This window comes from Anabrus simplex, chromosome 5 (assembly GCF_040414725.1).
Source record: "Anabrus simplex isolate iqAnaSimp1 chromosome 5, ASM4041472v1, whole genome shotgun sequence".
Lineage (NCBI taxonomy): Eukaryota > Metazoa > Arthropoda > Insecta > Orthoptera > Tettigoniidae > Anabrus > Anabrus simplex.
Window position 1 is genome coordinate 343,239,185 of NC_090269.1, and position 24,718 is coordinate 343,263,902.

At 38.0% G+C, this 24,718-nt stretch overlaps 1 protein-coding gene across 3 annotated transcripts in view; it reads left to right on the forward strand.

Annotated features, from left to right (window-relative positions):
- Setx (Senataxin) overlaps positions 1-24,718 on the forward strand; it is a 491,296-nt gene that overhangs the window by 407,984 nt on the left and 58,594 nt on the right. For 2 of the 3 annotated variants that reach the window (XM_067147633.2, XM_067147634.2), the window contains exon 17: positions 288-532. In XM_067147633.2, coding sequence (XP_067003734.2) covers positions 288-532 — 245 coding nt within the window. Of the gene's footprint in view, positions 1-287; positions 533-24,718 lie in introns of those variants that run through there. The other variant, XM_067147635.2, reaches the window with a different exon arrangement.

Consider the following 24,718-nt stretch of genomic DNA (forward strand, 5'->3'; position numbering starts at 1 on the left):
TTGTTGTAGAAGTCTTGTAGATATTGTTTTTCCCTTTGTATTACTGTAATGAAAATCGTAGTTTGATATCTGAAAGTAATTTCACTGAAGGGGTACAGTTATATTAAAAACTACCTGGTATTGCCAAAACGTACATGTTGTGTAGCCAGAATTATATTATCATTTATAAATTGCTGCTGAAGAAATTTATTGTAATATTGTAAGTATATTAATGCCAGTAATTAAGAGCCGTGAATCTCTTGTAATTTTTGTATTTGGACTGATTCACTTTTATTATTTTCTTTCAGGAAGCTCAAAATTATGGCTATGGGCAGTCTTTGTTTACCAGAATCTGGAATAAATTTTTGAATGACCCAGGTAGTCCAATTCAGTTCTTGAATGTACAACATCGGATGGATCCTGAGATCTGCCTGTGGCCTAGTCAGTATTTCTACAATAATTCACTTATAACATCACAGAGTAGACCTGCAAAGCATGTGCCATTGAAGCCATATGTGGTTCTTAGTGAGGAATTCACACAAACCTCCTACAAGTAAGTAGATTGTTTATTATTTATAGCTGTACATGGTATTGGGGAATTTGAAGTATGTCTTGAATTTCTTTTCAATTGCATCTTCCATCCATTTATAACAATGTAAGTGTGATTTTCTCTCACTGCCTTATTCCAAATGTACAAGACATGTCAGATCCACTTTATTGTCTTTTACTCTACTAAGGGATTTAACTCGCCATAAGACCTATCTGTGTCGGTGCGACGTTATGCAACTAGCAAAAAAAAAAAAAAAAAATGAAAAAAGGGATTTAACAGCATCTGAAAAAAGAAACCTCCACCACTAGAAGAAAGTATCAATTTCAGTCATCATAAGCAAACAAAAAACGAAAATAAAAGGTACTTAGTGTCCGCATCTCAGTCTAGAAAGCCAAATTTGTTGCACTGACCACGCATTACCTTCTAATCTGCAAGCATTCGGGGCTAAGCAGCCGACACTTAGTAGGCCATCAGGACTGTAGCATCGTTGGGTTTGGTTTTGTTGTCTGCAATGTAATGGCCACTCACCTGCTCCGGAATTCTTCCCAGCAAACAACCAGCATCATGCTTCATCATCTCCACTTTTTTGCTTCTGGCAGTTGGATCCACAGATGCTGAGTATGCTTAGCAACTAATTCCTCATCTTTGGCCATTGTTTTGCACAGAGCGTCTCTAGGAAGGTACAGTTCCGCTCAAACAACTTCACGCATATTCAGAACTAATCCAGAACAGACTAAGCACAAAATCATGCGTCAGCCAGCTTCTCAGCTCGCTATGAACTCTACTACGTCATGTGACTTGTAACGTCACCTCTCTTCTCATTCGACGAGACTTAATTAATTTTGGATGATGATGATGACAGCTTATAAATCTCATGTTTTGTCCCATATTGGCTCAACACAACTGAGGTTAATTTATAAAGAGATTCCCATTTTCCAATACTTGTTAATTTCTATATAATGGTTTCATTAATTACATGATATAGTCCAGCGTAATCTCTAGGACATGTTTCGTTCCGATTATGGAACATCTTCAGCTAAAAGATTTGACAAAATGGCAAGACAATTGAAATACATGTCATAGTTATGATGATAAAGTCAGCTAAAAGTTTTGACAAAATGACAAGACAAATAAAAGCACATGTGGTGGTTACGATGATACGATAAAATGTTCATTCATGTTGGGTTAAAATTTCAACAAGTCAGTGTCCAAGTGACGAAGCAAAATCAGCGTAAGGGTTCTTCTTTATGTTGGAGACGTGTATACTTGTTAATCTTGAAGATAAAATTGGAGATATAACAGATTTTCTTAAAGTATAGTTATCGGGGGAACTCTTGAAAAATAACCGTAGGTGAAGTTGAGTTGCAGTTAGACTGTTAAAATAAGTCTGAAACAAGAAGAAAATCAGTAAAAAGGAGGATATTTTAAAAGGAGAAAACCTTGTGAGAATGTATGTACGTAAGGATAAGAGGATAATGTTGTTTCCCTTGTAGTCGATCGTGTCGTATTTGACGTCCTCCCTTATGCCGTGTCGTTAACTGACTGAGCGTGTGTGAACCGCTTGCAGTGGGCGAGGTATAGCAGAAGGAGAGGTAGGGGAAGTGGAGGAAGCAGGTGAAAAGTTGTCTAGGGTGGAGCTAGCTGAGGAGTGGTGTTGTGATAGGCTAGGGGAAGTGAAAGGAAAAGTAGGGGGAATATTGCAAAGGGTGGAGCTAATTGGAAGGAGGTGTGTTGGTTGTTTTTTGGGATCCTTTTTGATGGCTTTTCTAAATTAGTCTAATTTGGTAGCCTCTTATAACAATATATTAATATTCTCTGTAATTTCGTTAATATTCTGGCTGGGGTTTTGTTTCTGATCAATCTCAATATAGATATTTTCAAAAATATTCATTAATTTACCTTTGTTTAACATTCGTAGGATAGTCAAGTCCCTTTCTATTGATGTAAAATTGTGTTTATATTCAGTCGTGTGAAGACTCATGGCTGAGTACTTCCCTTGTAGTCGATCGTGTCGTATTTGACGTCCTCCCTTATGCCGTGTCGTTAACTGACTGAGCGTGTGTGAGGCGCTTGCAGTGGGCGAGGTATAGCAGAAGGAGAGGTAGGGGAAGTGGAGGAAGCAGGTGAAAAGTTGTCTAGGGTGGAGCTAACTGAGGAGTGGTGTTGTGATAGGCTAGGGGAAGTGAAAGGAAAAGTAGGGGGGATATTGCAAAGGGTGGAGCTAATTGGAAGGAGGTGTGTTGGTTGTTTTTTGGGATCCTTTTTGATGGCTTTTCTAGATGAGTCTAATTTGGTAGCCTCTTATAACAATATATTAATATTCTCTGTAATTTCGTTAATATTCTGGCTGGGGTTTTGTTTCTGATCAATCTCAATATAGATATTTTCAAAAATATTCATTAATATGTTCTTGATATCTTATTAAGAAGTTATGGCCTGTTTGCCCGATGTATGAATTGGCACAATTTGAGCATTTAAGCCTATATATCCCCAAATAAAATAAAAGAAGATAAAAGATAATAACCTTATAATCACAAAGGCAGATAAAGGTAATGTGTCATGCACGAAAAAGAATACATAGAAAAAACCGAAGCATTTTTCTCAGATAATACTTTCACAAAAATTAAAAAAGACCCAACTAACTCTGTCCAAAGAAACTAAAACAGATGCTTAAAAATATTAATTTCATCCTTAGTGAGAATGAAATATCAAACCTAATTAATATGAATCCAAGACCAGCAATAGCAAGAGCCTTGCCTAAAATACACAAACCTGACATAACCACAAGACCAGTCATTAACTTCAAAAAGAGCCCCACCTACAAAAAGGCCTAAATTCATCAAAAGCTTTCTAAAAAAGTACTATACTTTCCAAAGTGGAACCATAATCAGTAATTCAATAGTATTTTGTAAAAATTATTAAGAACACTAAATTAAAACCATCCTTCACCTTGAACTTGTTCGACGTTACTAATATGTATTCGACCATCCCCACGAAAGAAACTCTAGATATAATTAAGAACAACTTAAGGACACATAAGAAACTTAGTAACCATGAAATAGAAGAATTTATGTTACTCTTAGAATTTACACTTAACAATAATTACTTTTCCTTCAATAACACAGTATATCAACAAAGTGGTCTCCCAATGGGATCTCCAGCGTCAGGTATCCTTGCTGAAATATACATGGATCATTTAGAAAAACATAAAATTTTAAATGACGAAAAAGGTATTATTATCTGGCTATGGTTTGTCGATGACATTTTTGCAATTATAGATGAACAAATCAATAGTAGCACTAAATCAATAGACCAAATCAACAGTTCAGGCCCTTTCATAAAATTTACGTTAGAAACGGAGAATAATAAAAAACTTAATTTCCTTGATTCAACAGTCGAAAGGAAAGAAGAAAAGTTATAATTTTCAATCTTCAGAAAACCAACTCAAACTATAAATACCATACGAAAAGATTCGTACCATCTTGAGGCACATAAAAGGAGTTCCTTTTTAAGCATGTTAAATAGAACCTTTAACATTCCCTTGTCCAAAAACAATCTCTAAAAATAAATTAATCTTATTTACAAAATAGCGATAAGCAGTGGATGCACAAAACACTACATAGATAGATTAATAAATAAAATAAAGAATAAACCTCAAACGCAGCTGGTAAAAGAACATAGAAAGAAAAACTTTGCCACTTTTACTTATAATAATGGAAACATTTACCAGATTACTAATATATTTAAGAAACTCAATTTTAAAATATCTTTTTGCTCCTACAACAACAATCAACGTTTAATTTTCAATCACCAAAGCATTGCAAGTAATAATATATATATATATAGGCTTAAATGCTCAAATTGTGCCAATTCATACATCGGGCAAACAGGCCATGAATTCTTAATAAGATATCAAGAACATATTAGGCCTAATGCTGAAAAACATAGGAATTACTCAGCCATGAGTCTTCACACGACTGAATATAAACACAATTTTACATCAATAGAAAGGGACTTGACTATCCTACGAATGTTAAACAAAGGTAAATTAATGAATATTTTTGAAAATATCTATATTGAGATTGATCAGAAACAAAACCCCAGCCAGAATATTAATGAGATTACAGAGAATATCAATATATTGCTAGAAGAGGCTACCAAATTAGACTCATCTAGAAAAGCCATCAAAAAGGATCCAAAAAACAACCAACACACCTCCTTCCAATTAGCTCCACCCTATGCAATATTCCCCCTACTTTTCCTTCCGTTTCCCCTAGCCTATCACAACACCACTCCTCAGCTAGCTCCACCCTACACAACTTTTCACCTGCTTCCCCCACTTCCCCTACCTCTCCTGCTATACCTCGCCCACCGCAAGCGCCTCACACGCGCTCAGTCAGTTAACGACACGGCATAAGGGAGGACGTCAAATACGACACGATCGACTACAAGGGAAACAACATTATCCTCTTATCCTTACGTACATACATTCTTACAAGGTTTTCTCCTTTAAAATATCCTCCTTTTTTACTTATTTTCTTCTCGTTTCAGACTTATTTTAACAGTCTAACTGCAACTCAACTTCGACTACAGTTATTTTTCAAGAGTTCCCCCGATAACTATACTTTAAGAAAATCTGTTATATCTCCAATTTTATCTTCAAGATTAACAAGTATACACGTTTCCAACATAAAGAAGAACCCTTACGCCGATTTTGCTTTGTCACTTGGACACTGACTTGTTGAAATTTTAACCCAACATGAATGAACATTTTATCTTACCATCATAACCATCACATATGTTTTTATTTGTCTTGTCATTTTGTAAAAACTTTTAGCTGACTTTATCATCATAACTATCTCATGTATTTTAAGTGCCTTGCCATTTTGTCAAATCTTTTAGCTGAAGATGTTCCATAATTGGAACGAAACATGTCTTAGAGATTAAGCTGGATTATATCATGTAATTAATAAAACCATTATATAGAAATTAACAAGTATTGGAAGGTGGGAATCTCCTTACAACTTAACCTCAGTGATGATGATGATGAAACTCATTGTTTAAACCTTTTAGACCTGAAAGAAAACTGGCGGTGTGAATTCTTGTTTGTACATCAAAAACTGACTAAAAGGTTCTTAAATACATATATTTTTAGTTTATTTTACACAATAAAAGTTAACACCTGAAAAAAAAAAATTGCGCACACAATTGTGCGTATCAAGACTGAATTCACACTTACAAAAAACAAAAATTACCTCAGTGCATGTGAATATACATATGTACATGATCAAACGTTCTATTTTACAGTGTGGAATAATTTAAAACAATTAAATCTTTGTTCAAACTCAAGTATGCAGTACATTTTCTACACTGAGGATGAGTTTTGCTTTTACAGCCCTTTTGGCGGCAGTATCTTGTCGTCAGACCTGAAAGAAAACTGGAGGTGTGAGTTTTTGTTTGTACATCAAAAACTTACTAAAATGTTCTCAAGTACATGTGTTTACAGTTTATTTTACAAAATAAGAACTATCCTTTGAAAAACTGCACCCACACAATTGTGTGTGAAAGGACTTAATTCACTGCTTACAAAAAATAAAAAATTCAGCTCAATACATGTGAATGTACACATGTACATGATAAAATGTTCTATTTTACAGTGTGGAACGATTTTAAACAGTTAAAATCGTATACTTTTCATTTCTCACGTAGAGTATGAGTTCTGCTTTCACAGTCCTTTTGCTGGCAGCACCCAGCACTTCTGCATGCATTGCCTGTAGGGAAACCTATCCTGCACAGTTGTTCATATCAACATTCAAAACCTCATGGTATTATATACGATGTTAAGTTCACAATTTGCGTTCGCTAAACATTTTACATACTTCATTGATTACATTCTGACATTCAGTAAAGCTTCTAGATTATTATGAATGCAATAAATAAATGCTTACTTTAGGAATTACTGATTCGCACCATCTTGCCGATGAACTGTATATTTAAACTCTTCTTCCTGCCCCCTGGTGGTCAAGCACTAAATAAAAACAACTGAAGTACATGCTACGTGTCTCGCACAAGCACTGCAGTCCGGTCTAGCGCCAAGAAAACGTCAAATAGGCTTAGACATAAATAAAATACAAAGCCGCTCACTTGCGTGTACACGGTCTGAAAGGGTTATAGGGGCTTAACATCTAGGTTATTGGCTCTAAGTAATTTTGGCAATTTGCCTGTAGTGCCTTTTGGGATTTTTAAATACATACTGGGACAAAAATCTGAGAAATCGTTCATCGCTGTGCTCTTGGTCTGTGAGGAGAGAACTGATTGCCATCCAATGCTGTTCCCTGTCATTATGATAGGTCTTAATGGATTCTTAAATTTTATCATATTCAAGGAAGGAAGAAAAAATAAAGGATCCAGGAGATAAAGACACTGGATAAGCTTTCTCAAATCTAAACATTAAATCTATGGCCCCACCGGAAATTCTCCATCTCGTTTGCTGAGAAAGCAGCGAAAGTGCTGATAACACCCGCAAGTTTTATAGCTTCCGCTCCTGAGAAACCATCCACTAGCTTTCAGACAGTTCCTCACAGCAGTAATAACAAAGAAAAGAAAGAACAGATCGCTACGCAACCATCAATGAGCATTTTATTGCTGAAAATGTCGTGGAAGTGTAGTTCCCATACACCTTCAGCTAGGAAGTCCTCCCCCCCACCAGGGCGGAGGGAAAGACTTCCCCAAATTATCTTCCAGCTCTCCTACCAAAGCCCAGGTCAAGGAGAAGAAAGGGAAGTGCCAACAGTCTTCGAAGAAGATGAGAAGCCATGTTCAACCTGATCATGGATCACAGCATCCTCGTAAAAGACCGCCAAACCATTTGCCAGCTCTCCTTCAAAGAATAAGGAAATGGTGGGGAAGAGTGAGAGGACCTGACACCCTCCTATTTGATCCCTTTCTGGGAAACCCAATTCTCCCAGAAAGAAAGCCCACTGTTCCAAATCAGAGAGGTCATTGTCTATGGAGTGCTCAGTCGCTGTGTCTCCCTCATCTGGGTTGACAATAGAGAGTGAACCACTCTTTATCATGGATGGTGATGACAACCTTGACACCGACAAAGATGGCAGAAATTGGACAGTAGTAGGTGGAAAGGACGACAAGCAATTTGTCCTATTTTCATTTCACTGCCCATCCACACAATGGCACTAGTGCAGTGGAACTGCGAAAGTTACAGCCGTGCACTAGCTGAGTTACTTCAACTGATATCTGTCTGTGTGGCAACCATAGCCTGTCTACAGGAATCGCGTTTGAGACCTGGACACGATATGACCAAGAGGGGATATCGTCTTCATTCCAAAGACGTAGTAGCTGTGGAAAGCGGGGCAACTGGGGGCATTTGTACCTTAATGTGCTCCGACATCTTCAGTGACAAAGTGCCACTACGTACTCAGCTGGACGCAGTTGCAGTTCAGCTCCATTGCCAGTTATGACAATTGTCTGCAACGTTACTTTCCACCAGATTACGATCTTCAGATGCCTGAACTCCAAGATTTGATCGCTCGGTTATCTCCTTTTCTGCTACTGGGAGACATGAATGCCCATAACACCCACTGGGGTTCCGTCTTCCTGTGCTAGGGGGAGGATTCTTGAGTGATTGATTAACCAGTTTGATCTTTGCAGTAACACAGGGGAACTGACACATTTCAGCAGTGCTCACGCCACATTCTCACACCTGGATGTCACCTTCTGCAGCCGTGTGCTAGTTCCCCTGTTATGGTGGCAAGTACACGATGACCTGTGTGATAGAGACCTCTTTCCGATAATTCTCACTCTCTTATGACACCCATGGTATCCCCTGGCTGTCGTAAGAGGTGACTAAAATGGGCTCCAGGGGCTCTCAACTTGGGAGCATGAGTTGTCGACCACTGGGCCCTTAGTATTGCTTCCACTTCCTTGTGCCAGGCTCTTCTTTCATGTATCCTGTCTGACTTCCCGTGGTCAACTCTTGTTCTTTTCCGACCATGGTGCTATTAGGATCTGCCCTTCATGGCCCTTGTCTTTCTTTGGCCGATATCTTCATTTTTCGAAGTGCCGCACCCCTTCCATTTTTCTCCTGATTAGTATTAACAGAGGATGGTTGCCCAGTTGTACTTCCTCTTAAAACAGTAGTCACCACCTCAAACACCACCACTACTCGTGAATCAAAGACAGTCTGAAGTACCTAACCACTGCTTACTTCAGTGGGCAAATTGGCCAGAATTTTCAAAATGAGAAGTGATGGCAGATGATGTGCTGGAGTCTGTTGATGACCACATTTTTTAAATTACAACTTGAATTCTGGCTTCTGCAGAGGAAACAGTTCCCTCCTCATCTGGTATTCCTAACTGAAAACAGGTCCAATCGTGGACTGACAAAATTTCAGCAGCCGTACATGATCCCCAACAGAATTTTAAGCATTATCATTGGATGCCTATGATGGCCAATCATATCACATTTAAGCGTCTGCGCATTGAAGTCCATTTTTTATTTGAGAATGTCTCCTCCATGACGGCACAGACTATGTCATTACAAGTGTGGATAAAATCTGCCGTATCGTTCAAGTGCGGAACTTGCCCTGAGTCCCTGGAAACCCCATTAATGGAGATGTAGTTACGATTTCTTCAGTCATTGCTGACCATGTCGCAGATACGTCCAATTCTAGGAGATACAACCCTGCATTTCTGCCTATGAAGCGTAAAGCAGTGGTACACCATCTCTCCTTTGCCTCTAGTGTTTTGCATTCTTTTAATGTGCCTTCCTCGGAGTGGGAATTGCAGAGTGCACTTGCGCTGTGCATGGCAGAGCTCCTGCACCAGACAAAATCCAGTATCAAATGCTTAAACATTTGCATGACCGATATCTGAAAGATATCCTCACCCTATTCAGCAGAATATGGAGTGAGGGACTGTTTCCAATCAGTGGCATGAGGGAATTTAATGCCATTTCCCAAGCCAGGTAAAGATCCAAAACTGTTGGATAGTTGTAGGCCAGTATGCCTTACAATTGACCTGTGTAAGCTATTTGAATTGACGGTGAACTAGTGACTTGTGTGGGCGATGGAAGAGGGAGGTCTATTGACTAACTACCTGTGTGGTTTTTGTTCTCATCGGTCTGCCATCGATCATCTGGTAAGACTAGAAAAATGACATTCAGGAGGTCTTTCCACAGAAGGAACAGCTAGTCGCTGACTTTTTTTTTTTTTTTTTAAACTGGAGTTAGACTATTACACTACCTGGCAATATGGGATTATCTCCACACTACACCTATGGAGATTTCGGAGAACTCTGCCAACGTTTATTGAGAACATTATGTCCCTCCATCTTAAGTCCGAGTAGAGGATTCATTTTCTTAATATTACACTTAAAAAAATGGAGTACCACAGTGAGCGTCACACTGTTAGCAATTGCCGTCAACAGCATAGTTGCCATTGCTGGGCCTGCAGTCATTCCATCATTGTGTGTAGGCGATTTAGCTCTATATTACAGCTCCAGAAGGATGGCAGTTACAGAGAGACAGCTACAGCAAGCTGTTAACTGAGTCGGCAGATGGGCCCTGCAGTATGGTTTTCGATTTTCAGTGGTGAAAAGCTCAGTTATACACTTCTGTTGACGTCGGCTTGTGGATCCTGAACTAGACCTCCACTTACGAAACGGTGTCTTACCAGTTGTAGCCTCCTGCAGGTTCCTGGATCTCCATTTTGATAAGAGACTAATGTTGCAGCCCCACATCTATCAGTTGAAGGTTGCCTGCATGAAGAGACTTGACGCACTTAAGTTTCTCAGTGGCACTTGATGGAAATTCTGCAGATATTGCGCTTTTTACTATATTTTTTTCTCTTTACAATTGTTTTTTCAAGTCAACTGTTTTCCAAGAACTCAGCAGGAGCACAATTTCTCATTCAATTATACTGAATTGCGTTGTATATTTCTATATATACGTTCTTAACTTCCCGCAACCAAGGCAAATACTGGTTCTTCAGGATATTCTCCATTCTACTTTGGTGTTCGAGACCACAGCGCATGACCTTGAAAGTGCCGCGCTGATCACCGGGAGCTGGCAGTTTGCTTCTATAAATCTATTCGTCTGCGACTTCAACATATTTATGGATCTTCATATGTTGTTCGATAGTGTTGTGACTTTGTACCTGACAGAGTGTAAAAACTGACCCATTTGACTGTTCTCCACTATTCATAAACATTGTGAGACTTTACCTATCATTGCGTGTGCCGTACTACCATTCATAATATTACGTACTGTTTTCTTTTAAGTGACTCACAATTTCTACCCCCATCATCAATTTATATTTCATCTTATACCGATCCAGAGTTCACTTAATCTTTTTCTTTTTCATATGCATTGTTTTTCATGTTTTTTATGTTTTGAACGGCTGACGATGACCTGGACTAGGATTGAAACCGGTCCCATTTCTAATTACTATTAAATAAGAATGTAATCACTACATTTCTTTCTCTTATGTATTGAATAGGTTGAATCTCTTTTTCAATTATTTAATTTTTAACGTTAATATTTTCAATACGGAACAATGAAAGTTTTATCTTTAAACATCGGACTTGACGACCGAGATATTCGGATTATTGCCAACTTGTACTGGGGTCAGAAAGCAGAAGTCAAGATTGAGAAAAACCTGTGAGAAGAAATAGACATCTGCCGTGGCGTTCGACAAGGCTGCATATTATCGCCTCTACTCTTCAACATTTACTCAGACGCTATCCTTGCAGAAGCTCTGGAAGAACCATCTACCATAGGCAACATTATCAACAGGGAACATCTAAACAATCTCCGTTATGCTGACGACACGGTATTGCTAGCAGACAATGCAGAAGACCTTCAAGTATTATTAGACAAAATGAATGTTGCTTGCAACAACAGAGGACTGAAGATAAACATTAAGAAAACCCAGTTCATGGTCGTCAGTAAACGGCAAGACGTCCAAGTGCAGCTCACTCTCGACAGTGAACCCAACACTAGGATTCACCAATACCAGTATCTAGGATGTTACTTCAACCAGAAATGGGACTGCAGCCAAGAAATACGGGTCCGCATTGAACATGCGAGAAGCATCTTCATGAAGATGAAGAAAATGCTCAATAACCGCAACATACAACTAAATCTAAGGCTCCGTCTGTTCCATGCCTACATCTTTCCCACGTTACTTTATTGAATGGAAGGCTGGACACTTACTCAGGCCCTCTGTAAAAGACTGGAAGCATTTGAAATGTGAATGTACAGACGGATGTTTCACATTTCGTGGACAGACAGAATCCGGAATTCCGAGGTGTTGGATCGACTTAGAAAGAAGACTGAAGTCATGCTGACCATTAAAAGGCGGAAGCTGGAATACTTCAGCCATATAATGCGGAATGATAAGTACAGAATCCTGCAGCTTGTTATACAAGGAAGAATGGAAGGACTTAGGAGTCCTGATAGACTACGAATTTAATGAATGAAGAACCTCGTAGACTGGTATGGGTTGGACACGATATCTCTGTTCCATGTCGCTGCATCCAAATTCAAGATTGCCCTGTTGACCGCCAACCTTCGCTAGAAGATAGCACATTAAGAAGAAGAAGAAGGTCCTCTCCCGAATGGACTGTGGTAGTGCAGCTTATGGTTCAGCATCAAGATCTACACCGAACCTTTTAGACAGTGTTTGCACTAGTGGAGATAGGCTGGCAGTGAGAGCTTTCTGTACTGTACCCATTCTTAGCCTACTCGCTGAAGCAGGAGTTCCACCTTTATGAATAAGGAGACAGCAATTACTCCTAACGTACGCTGCCAAAATTAATGAAATTCCACTATACCCAAATTATCAATGCATCTTTAACACCAGAGGTACCACAATCTGCTGAATGCCACACAGCCGTGAGTAAGATGAGCCTATCGGTGGTTGTCTTGAGCAGACTTCTAGCGAGGTACCTCTGTGGTTAGTCCAGCTACCTTATATATAGCTAGACCGACTCCATGGCCCCAAGTTGAACATGGATGCATATGGTTATCAGAGGTATTTCCAGGACTTTGCTCACCAGTATCTGGCTGCGAGACATGTCTTCATGGATGGTTCTAAGATCGGACAAAATGTGGGATGCTATTTCATCAAAGACATTATCAACAAATTCAAGGGTTTACAACAGACTAGCTGAACCTAGGATTGATGGCGACCCGCACATCATGACCTATTTGTTCTAAAATCACAACATAACAATGTGCCATTTACGATCTTATAAGAATGACTTCAAATATTTTAAAATTTAACTTTGCTTCATCCAGATTCTTTCTTAATCTGATTCTCAGATATGTTAGGAAGACCTATAAAACAATGTGCTATCATTAAAACATTTGGCCCATTAGAAAGTGTTTTAGAATGTACATATACCCACATGTGTATTTCTAATTCAGTGTTCAAATTCAAGTTTAATGGCTGGTGTTTAACCAGTTTGATTCTCAGATATGCATATGTTTTGGATGTGCTATCAATATTACACTTGGACACCAGAAATGTTTTAGAATGTATGTAATACCATATTATATGCATTTCCCAATGGATTTAAGGTTATGTTAAATGGCTGATGATGACCCAACTGCCAGGTCGAAACTAGTCCCATGTGTACAAATTTATATAATACAAAAGTTTGTAAAATGAATTGGTATTTATTAGGTGGAAACAAAATCTTTACTGTAGTATACTGCTAATCTCGTCATACGCTTTATGTGTGAGTGTGGATTAATCAGGTGTATGTGAATTTCAAGTGCTCTGTTACTCAGGGAACTTACGTTCCCTTTTGATGTGTTTGTGACCTTTTTGGCGGGAAAACCATACCTCATTGGGTTAGGAGGAAATGCCAACCCACAACCCTGAACATCTGGGGTTGTCCCTCTGTGGTTAACAACCGTAGTTGTAAATCGGAGCTTGCTCCACCCAAGGTTAACTACCTTTGAAAGTCAACCGTGGAAAGGTCTTTTAGGAAAAAAAATCCACCGTCCTGTCCAAGAAAGCTGGAGAAGGCTACATCGGATTCGGTGGGTAGCCACCTAGAAGGCGTCAACGAGTCGGAGCATTGGCAATCACCCATTCCTATGCCAGCACATAAGAACAGGATCAAACAAGATCAGATCAACTACATTGCAACTCATAATATTAATTCTCTACTTAAAGCAGGAAAACTAAAGAACTTGATGGATGAATTAGATAAACAAAAATTTTAGTAGCAGGACTCCAGGAGATGAGAAATACTACAGAAAAACCATTCGAATCTCAAGGCTACAGAATTTACAATGGGAAACCTGGACTAAGGGTTATGAAACAATGTCCCCAGTTTGGAACTGGTAGATTCGATAGTCTATTTTCAATCCATCTCACCTAGTATTGAAACTTTGAGTTTAAAAGCATCCAACAAATTTTATACCATCATAAATGCCCATGCCCCTACAAATGAAAAGAATTTTCTAACAAGGACTAGGAGAGAAGTGGAAAAGTTTTGGGATCTCCGTGACCAAACTGTAAACCAAATAAATATTAACAACGTTAAGATCCTGTTAGGGGTCTTCAATGCCCAACTCTGAAGAGAAAAGAAATACCGAGATATCACTGAGAAATGGGCTCCACATAAACATACAAATAAGAATGGTCAAAGAATTGTTTAACTCTGCAGAGAACACAAACTGATCTCAAAGTCCACATACTTCAAAAGGAGGCCCAACAAACTTAAAACTTGGAAACATTCTGATTGGAGAAAAGGGCAATGGCAGCTGGATCACATATTTATGGACAAAACCTTCCACAGAGAAATCTACAATGTTAAAGTATTAAGAGGTGTAGATATAGGTTCAGATCATTACATAGTTAAAATCAAAATTAAGTTCACACCACTAAAAAAGAAACTAAAACGCAATAAACGAAAGAGGAACTTTGATCCACACCAATTAATTAGAAATGATAAATATAGAGAAGTCACACTAAACGTAAAACTGACAGGTAACTTAGAAGAACTGGTTCCAATTCTCAGGCAACAAGCTGGGTGATTTCCGACAAAAGAGTAGCGTTACAAAAATGTTGCAATGTTTGGGTTGGGAAGAATTGAGAGAAAGAAGAAGAGCCTCTCGACTAAGTGGTATGTTACATGTCATAAACCTCATTTTAGGTCCGTATTGAAAATTTTTTAACAGTTCAACAATAATAAAGGTGTTTCAATTTATTCCACCTATTCAATACTTATATTTTCACTTATAGTTGTTACATAATTAAATTCTTAGTTACATGGGACATGTTTCGCCCTCAATTAAGGGCATCTTCAGCCTAAATACAATAATCAAAAATACAACTAAATTAAAAGTGGAAGTTAAATACAATCATCAAAAATACAACTAAAATAAAAAGTGGAAGTTAAAAGTTTAGTCTGTTATTAAAATTCGGAACAATAAAAATGTGAAAAATGATAAAATAAAAAGATGCTAATGGAAAACTGTCTTATGATTAAACTATAATCTTGTCGGAGACTAAAACTTCTATTAAAATTCTAATTAAAACAGTTCATATAAAATATTGGAAAATCAAAGTGGTAGTAATAAAAAGCCAACGACATGAGGGCGTGTACACAAGCATAAACTTGATTGTCATGAATACAATCTTTTCAAGGCCGCTGATGAAATTCGTAGCAAGTAAGGCAGAAGCGTCTATTGAAAAATTGTAAGAGGCCGTTAGCACCGGTAGGTAATAAAATGGCTGAATCCTTGCCAGAAAATGTCAACAGATGCAGAAATAAGGTTAACACTTTTGATTTCCAAATATTTAGAAAACCGACACAATCATCTACAACTATAAACAATTCCTCTTTACACCCGAGTTCACATAAACAAGCATCTTTTCACAGTCTAATTTATAGAGCACTTAGAATCCCTCTATCTCCCAAGAATTTGAAGAAAGAATTAAATTATATTAGATACCTCGCTAAACAAAATGGTTGCAAAATAGAAATGATCAACACATTAATCAATAAAATTAAGAACAAATTATCTACGAATCTGATACCAGAAAAGACCAAAAAAACTGAGTATGCTACATTCACTTTTAATAATCCAGCTATACACCAGATTACTAGCGTATTCAAGAAACATAATTTTAATATAGCTTTTAGAACTACTAATACTAACCAGTCCATATTCTTTAATCATAAAAAAGTTAATTATGATAAGAATCGTTATTTAGGATCGGGAGTATACAGACTTAAATGTACTCAGTGTAATTTTTCATATGTTGGACAGACTGGGAGAAATTTTATGACAAGATACATGGAACATGTTAACGCGGAAAAACATAGGAAATACTCAGCGATGAGTTTGCATATGAGGGAGACTGGTCACAGATTTGAATCCATAGAGAAAGACTTAGCGATAATTAGAAACATACAAAAAGGAAGAATGCTGAACGAATTAGAAAGTTTATACATCTATTTAGATCAGACGTACAATAAGCAAAAGAATCTCAATGAAACCACGGACAATAAAAGTATGCTACATGAATTAATGCCGGAATTATTAAAGTCAGTTAGTTCGAATAAATTTAGGATACCTAATATATTTAATTCTTCAAACCCTAATACTCCTCCCATACCTACAGATATTAGGCCTACTTCCAGCAATGCAGTTGACTCCGCCCCTTTGTCAGCCTCGTCACATTTGACTCCACCCATCCTCTCCTCCCTTCCGCACTCCCCTATTCCTTCCCCTCCGAGTTCACTACCGCCTCTGCAGCACAGTTATAACACCAGACTCAGAGCCAACAGACGGGCAGCAACCAACTCAACAGTAGTTAACAAATAACAACTTCCACTTACATGTAAGTCCTCATCTGTTTCAAAATTATGTAAGACTGAATTCTCTCCTTACGTTCAATTTCTTATTTCTTCTTTTCCTTCTCTTACAGAAAACTTATTTCTGCATCTGTTGACATTTTCTGGCAAGGATTCAGCCATTTTATTACCTACCGGTGCTAACGGCCTCTTACAATTTTTCAATAGACGCTTCTGCCTTACTTGCTACGAATTTCATCAGCGGCCTTGAAAAGATTGTATTCATGACAATCAAGTTTATGCTTGTGTACACGCCCTCATGTCGTTGGCTTTTTATTACTACCACTTTGATTTTCCAATATTTTATATGAACTGTTTTAATTAGAATTTTAATAGAAGTTTTAGTCTCCGACAAGATTATAGTTTAATCATAAGACAGTTTTCCATTAGCATCTTTTTATTTTATCATTTTTCACATTTTTATTGTTCCGAATTTTAATAACAGACTAAACTTTTAACTTCCACTTTTTATTTTAGTTGTATTTTTGATGATTGTATTTAACTTCCACTTTTAATTTAGTTGTATTTTTGATTATTGTATTTAGGCTGAAGATGCCCTTAATTGAGGGCGAAACATGTCCCATGTAACTAAGAATTTAATTATGTAACAACTATAAGTGAAAATATAAGTATTGAATAGGTGGAACAAATTGAAACACCTTTATTATTGTTGAACTGTTAAGTGGTATGTTCCGAGCTGTCAGCGGAGAGATGGCGTGGAATGACATTAGTAGACGAATAAGTTTGAATGATGTTTATAAAAGTAGGAAAGATCACAATATGAAGATAAAGTTGGAATTCAAGAGGACAAACTGGGGCAAATATTCATTTATAGGAAGGGAGTTAGGGATTGGAATAACTTATCAAGGGAGATGTTCAATAAATTTCCAATTTCTTTGAAATCATTTAGGAAAATGCTAGGAAAGCAACAGATAGGGAATCTGCCATCTGGGCGACTGCCCTAAATGCAGATTAGTATTGATTGATTAATGAAAATTTAGCCCCATTGAACACACTTAAAAGACGTACCTGGTGGACTTCAGAATGTGACAAAATTCATAAAGAAAGACATCAGGCATGGTTAAAATTTCAGACACACAAAACAGAAGGAAGTCCAACCAACCTCAAAAATATCAGGAAAATGTTCACACAAACTATCAGGCAAACCAAGAGACAATCACAGAAAGATCTAATCAACTCAATAGAAGAAAATTACCACAAAACCAATTCCAGAGACTTTTACAAAATGTTTGGAAATCAAGTACAAAAATTTGCCCCTCCCACGTTAATGCTGAAAAGTGAGGATGGCGAAAAGGACATTAAACTTTTGAATTGTGAAGAACCCATCAAAACCTTGCCTGAACTCATAAACCCCCCAACAATCCAAGAGGTGGAAACAGCACTCAGAGAGTTGAAAAATGATAAGACATGCGGAGAAGACCAAGTTTTCGCAGAAATGTGGAAATATGCCAGTGATACAGTTCGAACATCCTTACACATAGCTCTAACAAAAATCTGGATAACAGAAAAGTTCCCCGAACATTGGACCACAACCATAATCCACCCCTCCTCAAAAAAGGAGACAAAAGCAATCCCGATAATTACAGAGGTATCTCTCTTAGACTGCACATGCAAGATTTTCTCCAGAATCCTATACAGGTGGATCAAAGAGCACAACTAGAATATCAAGGAGGCTTCAGACCTTGGAGAAGCTGTGCAGAACAAATCATCACTTTAAAATTAGCCATAGCATAAGCAAAACAGACCACTTGCAATAACCTTCTTGGACTTAAAAAAAAAAACCTTACGACTGTATCCATAGACCTTCAATGTTGAAAATTTTAAGAAATCTCGGGCTCCATCCAAAATTAATCAAATTGATAGAACTTACCTTAACCAACACTAAATCAAAAGTCAAGTTCAGAGGTGAATTCTCTGAGCCAATCATCGTAAAAACAGGCTTAAGACAAGGAGATTGCTTGTCACCACTGCTGTTCAACTGTGCCTTGGAATATATAACCACGGAATGGTACAAGATTAACCCAAAGAACATCCGAATTGGAAGACCCAAAGACAACATAAGTTTAAATTACCTAGGAATTGCCGATGACCTTGTTCTCTTGTCCAACAATATTCCAGAAACCAGATAACAGGTTGGTCTTGGAATATCTTTTGAAAAGACAGTAATCATGTTTACTGACCCACCACTCATAAACAAAATTGCCATAGGAAACCAAGAAATCAAAATTGTAGATAAATTTAAATATCTGGGAGAAATCATAACATATAACCTCAATGAAAAGCCAGCGTGGCATAACAGAATAAATAAATTGACCAGAGCACAATATGTCACCAAGAATACCTACAACAAAAAGGGCCTGTCAATAGCAACAAAATTAAAACACTACAAAACAGTCACTCAACTAGAAATAACATGCGCAAGTGAAACCATCTTTAAAACAACTAACACTGCACAAATAGACAAAATACTCAAGATAGAGAGAAGAATCATTAGAACGTGTATCAACAAATCATACCAAAAGATGGACACTGGAGAGTAGCTTCTAATGAAACAGTCTACAAGGAAATAGACCAGTAATGAGCACAATTAGGAAGAAACGCATTTCATTTTTTGGACATCTAAGCAGGACACCAGGGAACAGGATTATCAGGAGTATAATAGAAAAATTTTGGAATAGTAAGTGCAACGTTAAGTGGATTACAGAAATCAAGGAAGATATGGATGAACTACAAATTACAGTGGAAGACCTAAGAAACAAAACCAACAAAATCAGGAAACTCACAGGCAAGCAAACCAGAATCAACAAACAGACAATAGGAAGGGTGATTTCCGATGAATAAAGAAGGATAAAATCAGAGAGAATGAAGAAGTACTGGGCTGACCAGAAACTGAAAAATTCTTTGTAGTGGTCCAATGAAGGCCATAAAATGTAAAGAAGACAATAATTTGTATTTTATTTTAAAAGAACAGTTTCAAATTTCTTTTCTACTTCATTTGTTCAAAGAGGAATATTACTTAATAGTACAGTGAAACCTCAGAATGCGAGTAACTTGGTCTACGAGTGTTTTGCAAGAGGAACAAGCATTTTAAATAAATTGTAACTTGATAAGCTAGTGAAGTTCCGCCTCACGTGTGCCTACGTTTCCCCCACTCCCCCTGTTCTTTTGTTGAATGGATGAACGAGGTCTTTGGTCCTATAGTGAAGAAATACCTTTCAGAAAATAATCAGCCGCTCAACGGCCTTGAGACCTTGAGAACGTCTTACTGGAAGAATTCAAGTTCGTTAAGGTTAAGTACCTTCCTCCTAACACTACTCCACTACTCCAGCCTATGGATCAGCAAGTCATTTCGAACTTCAAGAAGTTATACATCAAAGCACTATTTCAGCGACGCTTCGAAGTGACGGAAGGAACAAACCTTACCCTCCAAGAGTTTGCGAGAAGTCATTTCCCCATCGTGAACTGCCTGAAGATCATCGATAAAGCGTGGGATGGAGTCACCAAGAGAACTCTCACTTCCGCTTGGGGAAAGCTGTGGCCTGACTGTGTTCTTGGGCGTGACTTTGAGGGGATTGTTGGTGACAATCAGCCGCCGATGGTCGATGAAGTTGTGTCCTACCACTATGGGGCTGGAGGTGAATCACGTGGACATTCAAGAGCTGGTGGAAGAACATAGCCAGGAACTGACCACCAACGAACTGATGGACCTGCATCGCGAACAACAGGAGGAGGTTATGGAGGAGATCTCGTCTGGGGAAGAGGAGGAGGAAAAATCAGTGGAATCTCTCACTTCAACTGAGATTTGGGAGAAATGCAAAATGTGGGAAACGGTGCAAAATTTTGTAGAAAAACACCACCCTCATAAGGCTGTAGCATTGCGAGCGATGATTCAGTTCAATGACAATGCAATGTCACATTTTCGTGAAACCCTCAAAAAGAGGCAAAAGCATCAGTCATTGGACAGATTCCTCGTTAAAGTTGCATGAAAAGAAAACAATTCCAGTGAGCCAACGGATAACAGTGATTCCTTTAGTGAAATTTGTGCTACACAGTAACTCTTCCATCATCTCCCGTCTCCCTCATACCAACAGTGATTCTATTGTAAGGAACAGTGCACTTTAATTTGTTTTACGTTATATTTTGTTTTAGAAATGGTATGCAAATAAATATTTTTGTGTTGTGGACGAATCATCCACGTTTCAGTTGTTTCTTATGGGAAATATTGCTTTGATATACGAGTGCTTTGGATTACAACCATGTTGCCAGAACGAATTATGCTCGCAATCCTCGCATTCCTCTTAAAACAGAAATAATCACCACCACCATCTTTCACTCAGTTATCATGGGCAGCACCTGTCATTGTTTGCCATTTCATTTTATTGGACTGGAATAGAATGAATTATGCCACAGGCTGGAAATGTGTGCTTCTAATGACACCAGAAAGTTCCACTCGTCACCCACCAGGTGCTGCTTATACTGTTGAGATAGCTTATGCTTCATTCTTTAATGTGCTGCACTTGGAGGCTGTTTAAGTGAACTTTAGGGCTGTGTTTCTTATGTTAATGTTGTGCATGGCACAATTGACAGTCTCACTGATTATGTCATGTTGGTGGATTGATACATGACTTGTGTTGCAAAATACAGATTTTGTCTCTTTCATTGGAGTACTTTTCTGGGTACACTTCGTGAGAAAATATCTAAGTGTCTCTTATAATGTGCAATGAGTCACAACTGTAACCACATACTGTGTATCTGTTGTTCTGCCAACACTGTCTTGCAAATTTTTTATACCTGTATAGAAAAAAAGCTTGCAAATTTTTTATACCTGTATAGAAAAACAGGCAATCATATACCTTTCTCAATGCTAGTTCAATTTTTCTGCTATTTTACTGCTACTGATACTGAACCAGTTAGATCAGACATAGATTAACCTTCCAGTACTAACATCCGGTCTCTGAGACAAACTGCCCAATTATTCTGCTATAACTTAAATTTGCATGCTTAGCCTGCATTCTGCATAATAGTACCTTAAAATCAGTCAACTTACTTATTGTTGCATAAATGTTCATTGCCTGCCACAAGTTTTTAACAAAAGTTATTATTTTGGTTTCTCAGACAGAAGTTAGCACTCATGCCATTTCCTGCTGTAAATGAATTACGAATGTGATCAAGAGTATGTGCTGAAATTACTGCTGGAATCTGAAGAGGGTAATGTGGCTGCAGAAAATTTTTAATATTTTGTGGAAGAAGATCATCTTGAATGTCGTGAAGAAGATTCGGAGCTGGCACAGGATGTGGAGGAGGTACAGGATGTGAAAGATATTGATAACGGATCGCCTACACAACGAAAACGACAAGGTATTGTTCACCACTTTATTGGAAAAAATGGAAAATACATGTACCTCCTCAAAATGTGAGAACTCGCTCGGTGAATCTGATAAACTCACATGTCTGGGGTGAAAGGACCGGCAAGAAATTTGACTTCTATTAAAGATATATGGAACTGCTTTTTTGATGCTAGAATTCTAAACATTCTAGTCGATTGTACAAATATTCCTGTAACCTATAACTAAGAATATCGAACTCCAAGACCTACTGACTTCGTGACTTGTACATTTCTGGTGTAGGTAAGACAAACCATGTTAACACAACAGACTTATAGAAAACTAATGTTACATCAATTAAGATATTTCGTCTTATTATGGCACTGGAGAGATTTAGGTTTCTGTTGAGGCATATTAGATTCAACTGCAAAGAAACGAGACTACGCAGACAAGAAACAGGTAAATTGGCTGCAATTTAGGATGTATTTGATGTTTTTGTGGCAAATTGTCAAGCTAACTAAACCCCATCTTAATATACAACTGTTGACAAAAACTCGAGGCATTCAGATGGAGGTGCAGCTTCTGCCAGTATATGCAAATTAAACCTAATAAATATGGGACTCAACTCTATGCATTAGTATATGATAATTTTTTTTATAAATCAAACCTTGAGGTATATGTTATTAAATAGCCCTGTGGCCCATATTCTTTTGTTAACGGCACGAAAGCAGTAGTTAAAAGACAAGGGAAACAAACCTATTGCTTACATGGGTAGGAATGTGATCATGGACAATATTGTTTCACCAGTATCGAATTATCTGAAAGTTTGTTGAAAAATCATAAATTGACTTTGCTTGTTATTATAAGAAAAAACAAAAGGCAGTTACCCCGTGAATTTGTGGAAGGAAAAATAGACCCGTCAGCTCCAGCATGTTTGGGTTCCAGGAAAACTTCACCCTTTATCATACATTCCCTGAAGAGGCAAAAATGTGCTGCTTTTATCGTCAGTGGATCATGATGACAAAGTTAATCCCAACACCAATAACCCTGAAATGATCGTGTTGTATAATGACACAAAAGGGGGTTTTGATGTCGTTGAAGCTTAGTACAGGGTATAACTGTGCCAGACAAACTTGCCAGTGGCCTATGGATGGTAATCTTTTACAGTTTGATGAACATTGCTGCTATAAATGTGTTTATGGGAATGAACAGCAACATTCCTGAAGTTAATAGGTTGCAAATAATTTTCTTAGAAACATTGGCCTTCGATTTAATCAGAGATCATGTAAAAACATTATCCACAGTCAAGAAAGTTCTAAGGCTGACTCTACTGGAAATTGAAGTGATCTGCAACATTCCAACTGAGAATATCTTGGTACCTGCACAAGAAGAAAAGCGCATTGTCAGTGTGCATACTGTGACTCAAAGAAAAATGGTAAAACCAAATACAAGTGCTACTTGTGTGAAAAAGTTCATGCACTTGGAGTACTTTGTGGCTGTTTATTCAACTTGTTTGAAAAGAAAGAATGAACATGGTAAAGGACTCTGACTATGAATTATTTATTGCATCTTTATGCCTCATATGATACTATCCTGTTACTTGCAAATATGTCTTCCAACAAGCAACCACAATTCTTTGCATGTATTGCATTATGTCACAAGGTATGTGAGCTTGCTGGTTGGGATAGCCCTGTATGATACTTGTCTGTCCAGCTCTTTGAATGAATGGTAGGGGTAATTCTAGAGGCCTAGGGTTCAGAGTTCCTGGGTTTGGTTCTTGGCTAGGCCAGGGATTTTAATTGCATGTGGTTAATTCTTCTGACTCAGAGACTGGGTGTTTATACCTTCTTCATACACACATAATACACAACACTTCAAATCACCATAGATACTTGCAATAGCAAATACATCCCTCCACAGTGTGTTGGCATTAGGAAGTGCATCCAGGCTTAAAACAAGACCAAGTCTTCATGTACGACTTGGTTCACACCCGCACCCCACCAGAGTGTGGTAACAGAAGCGGCAGCAGAAGAAGAGGAGGAGAAGGATTTGCAATACTTGCTTATGGTGATTTCTGCTAAGTACTGTCAGGATTGCGACCCACTATTTCTATATCCTTGATAGCTTGTGACAGTGTCGCAGAGTAAATTCATCCTAATTTACATGGCTGTAAAATATCCAGTAGTGCACTTAATCATTGCTAAGGAATTTTAACATTTCAACTCATAAATGCGCAGGTAAGAAAGCTAACAGGAGTAAAATGTGAACCCTTATCTTTCTTTTGGTCTACTATCCATGCATGTTTACACAGTATGTCAGTGCTCTCCATATATTTTTTATACATATTTATTTCATTCTTCAGCATGTGATGCCATGCAAGGAGAACGATCATTAGTTTCTTGTGTACCAGGCGAGTTGGCCATGCGGTTAGGGACGCACAGCTGTGAGCTTGCATCCGGGAGATAGTGGGTTCGAATCCCACTGTCAGCAGCCCTGAAGATGGTTTTCCGTGGTTTGCCATTTTCACAGCAGACAAATGCTGATTTTCTTGTGTGGAAGAAGACAAACCTTCAGAGTCAAAGTTACACTTTCTCATTGCCATCGAATATCTGCCATGTCAAAAGTTGTGGTGGCTCCCATCGTGAGTTCTAGGTTGAAAGATGGTATAAAAAGGATTGAGATCCTAAGGAAAAAGATTCAGCAAAGTAAAACCTGCACTCCTCAAGAAGTTTCTACAAACAAACTACTTACCTAGGCAAAGTGCATATCACAACAATTCGCACAAAATTCTAAATCCTGGTTGTTGAAAATGGCGTTCAGCTTATTAGCACCTATGCATCTAGTTTCCCTGTAGAATCTTCAGTAGACATGGGCAACTTCAATGACAGGATTATACACTCAGTTTATTACAAGTTGAAATGAAGTTAACAAACTGTGGTACTTGAGGGGAA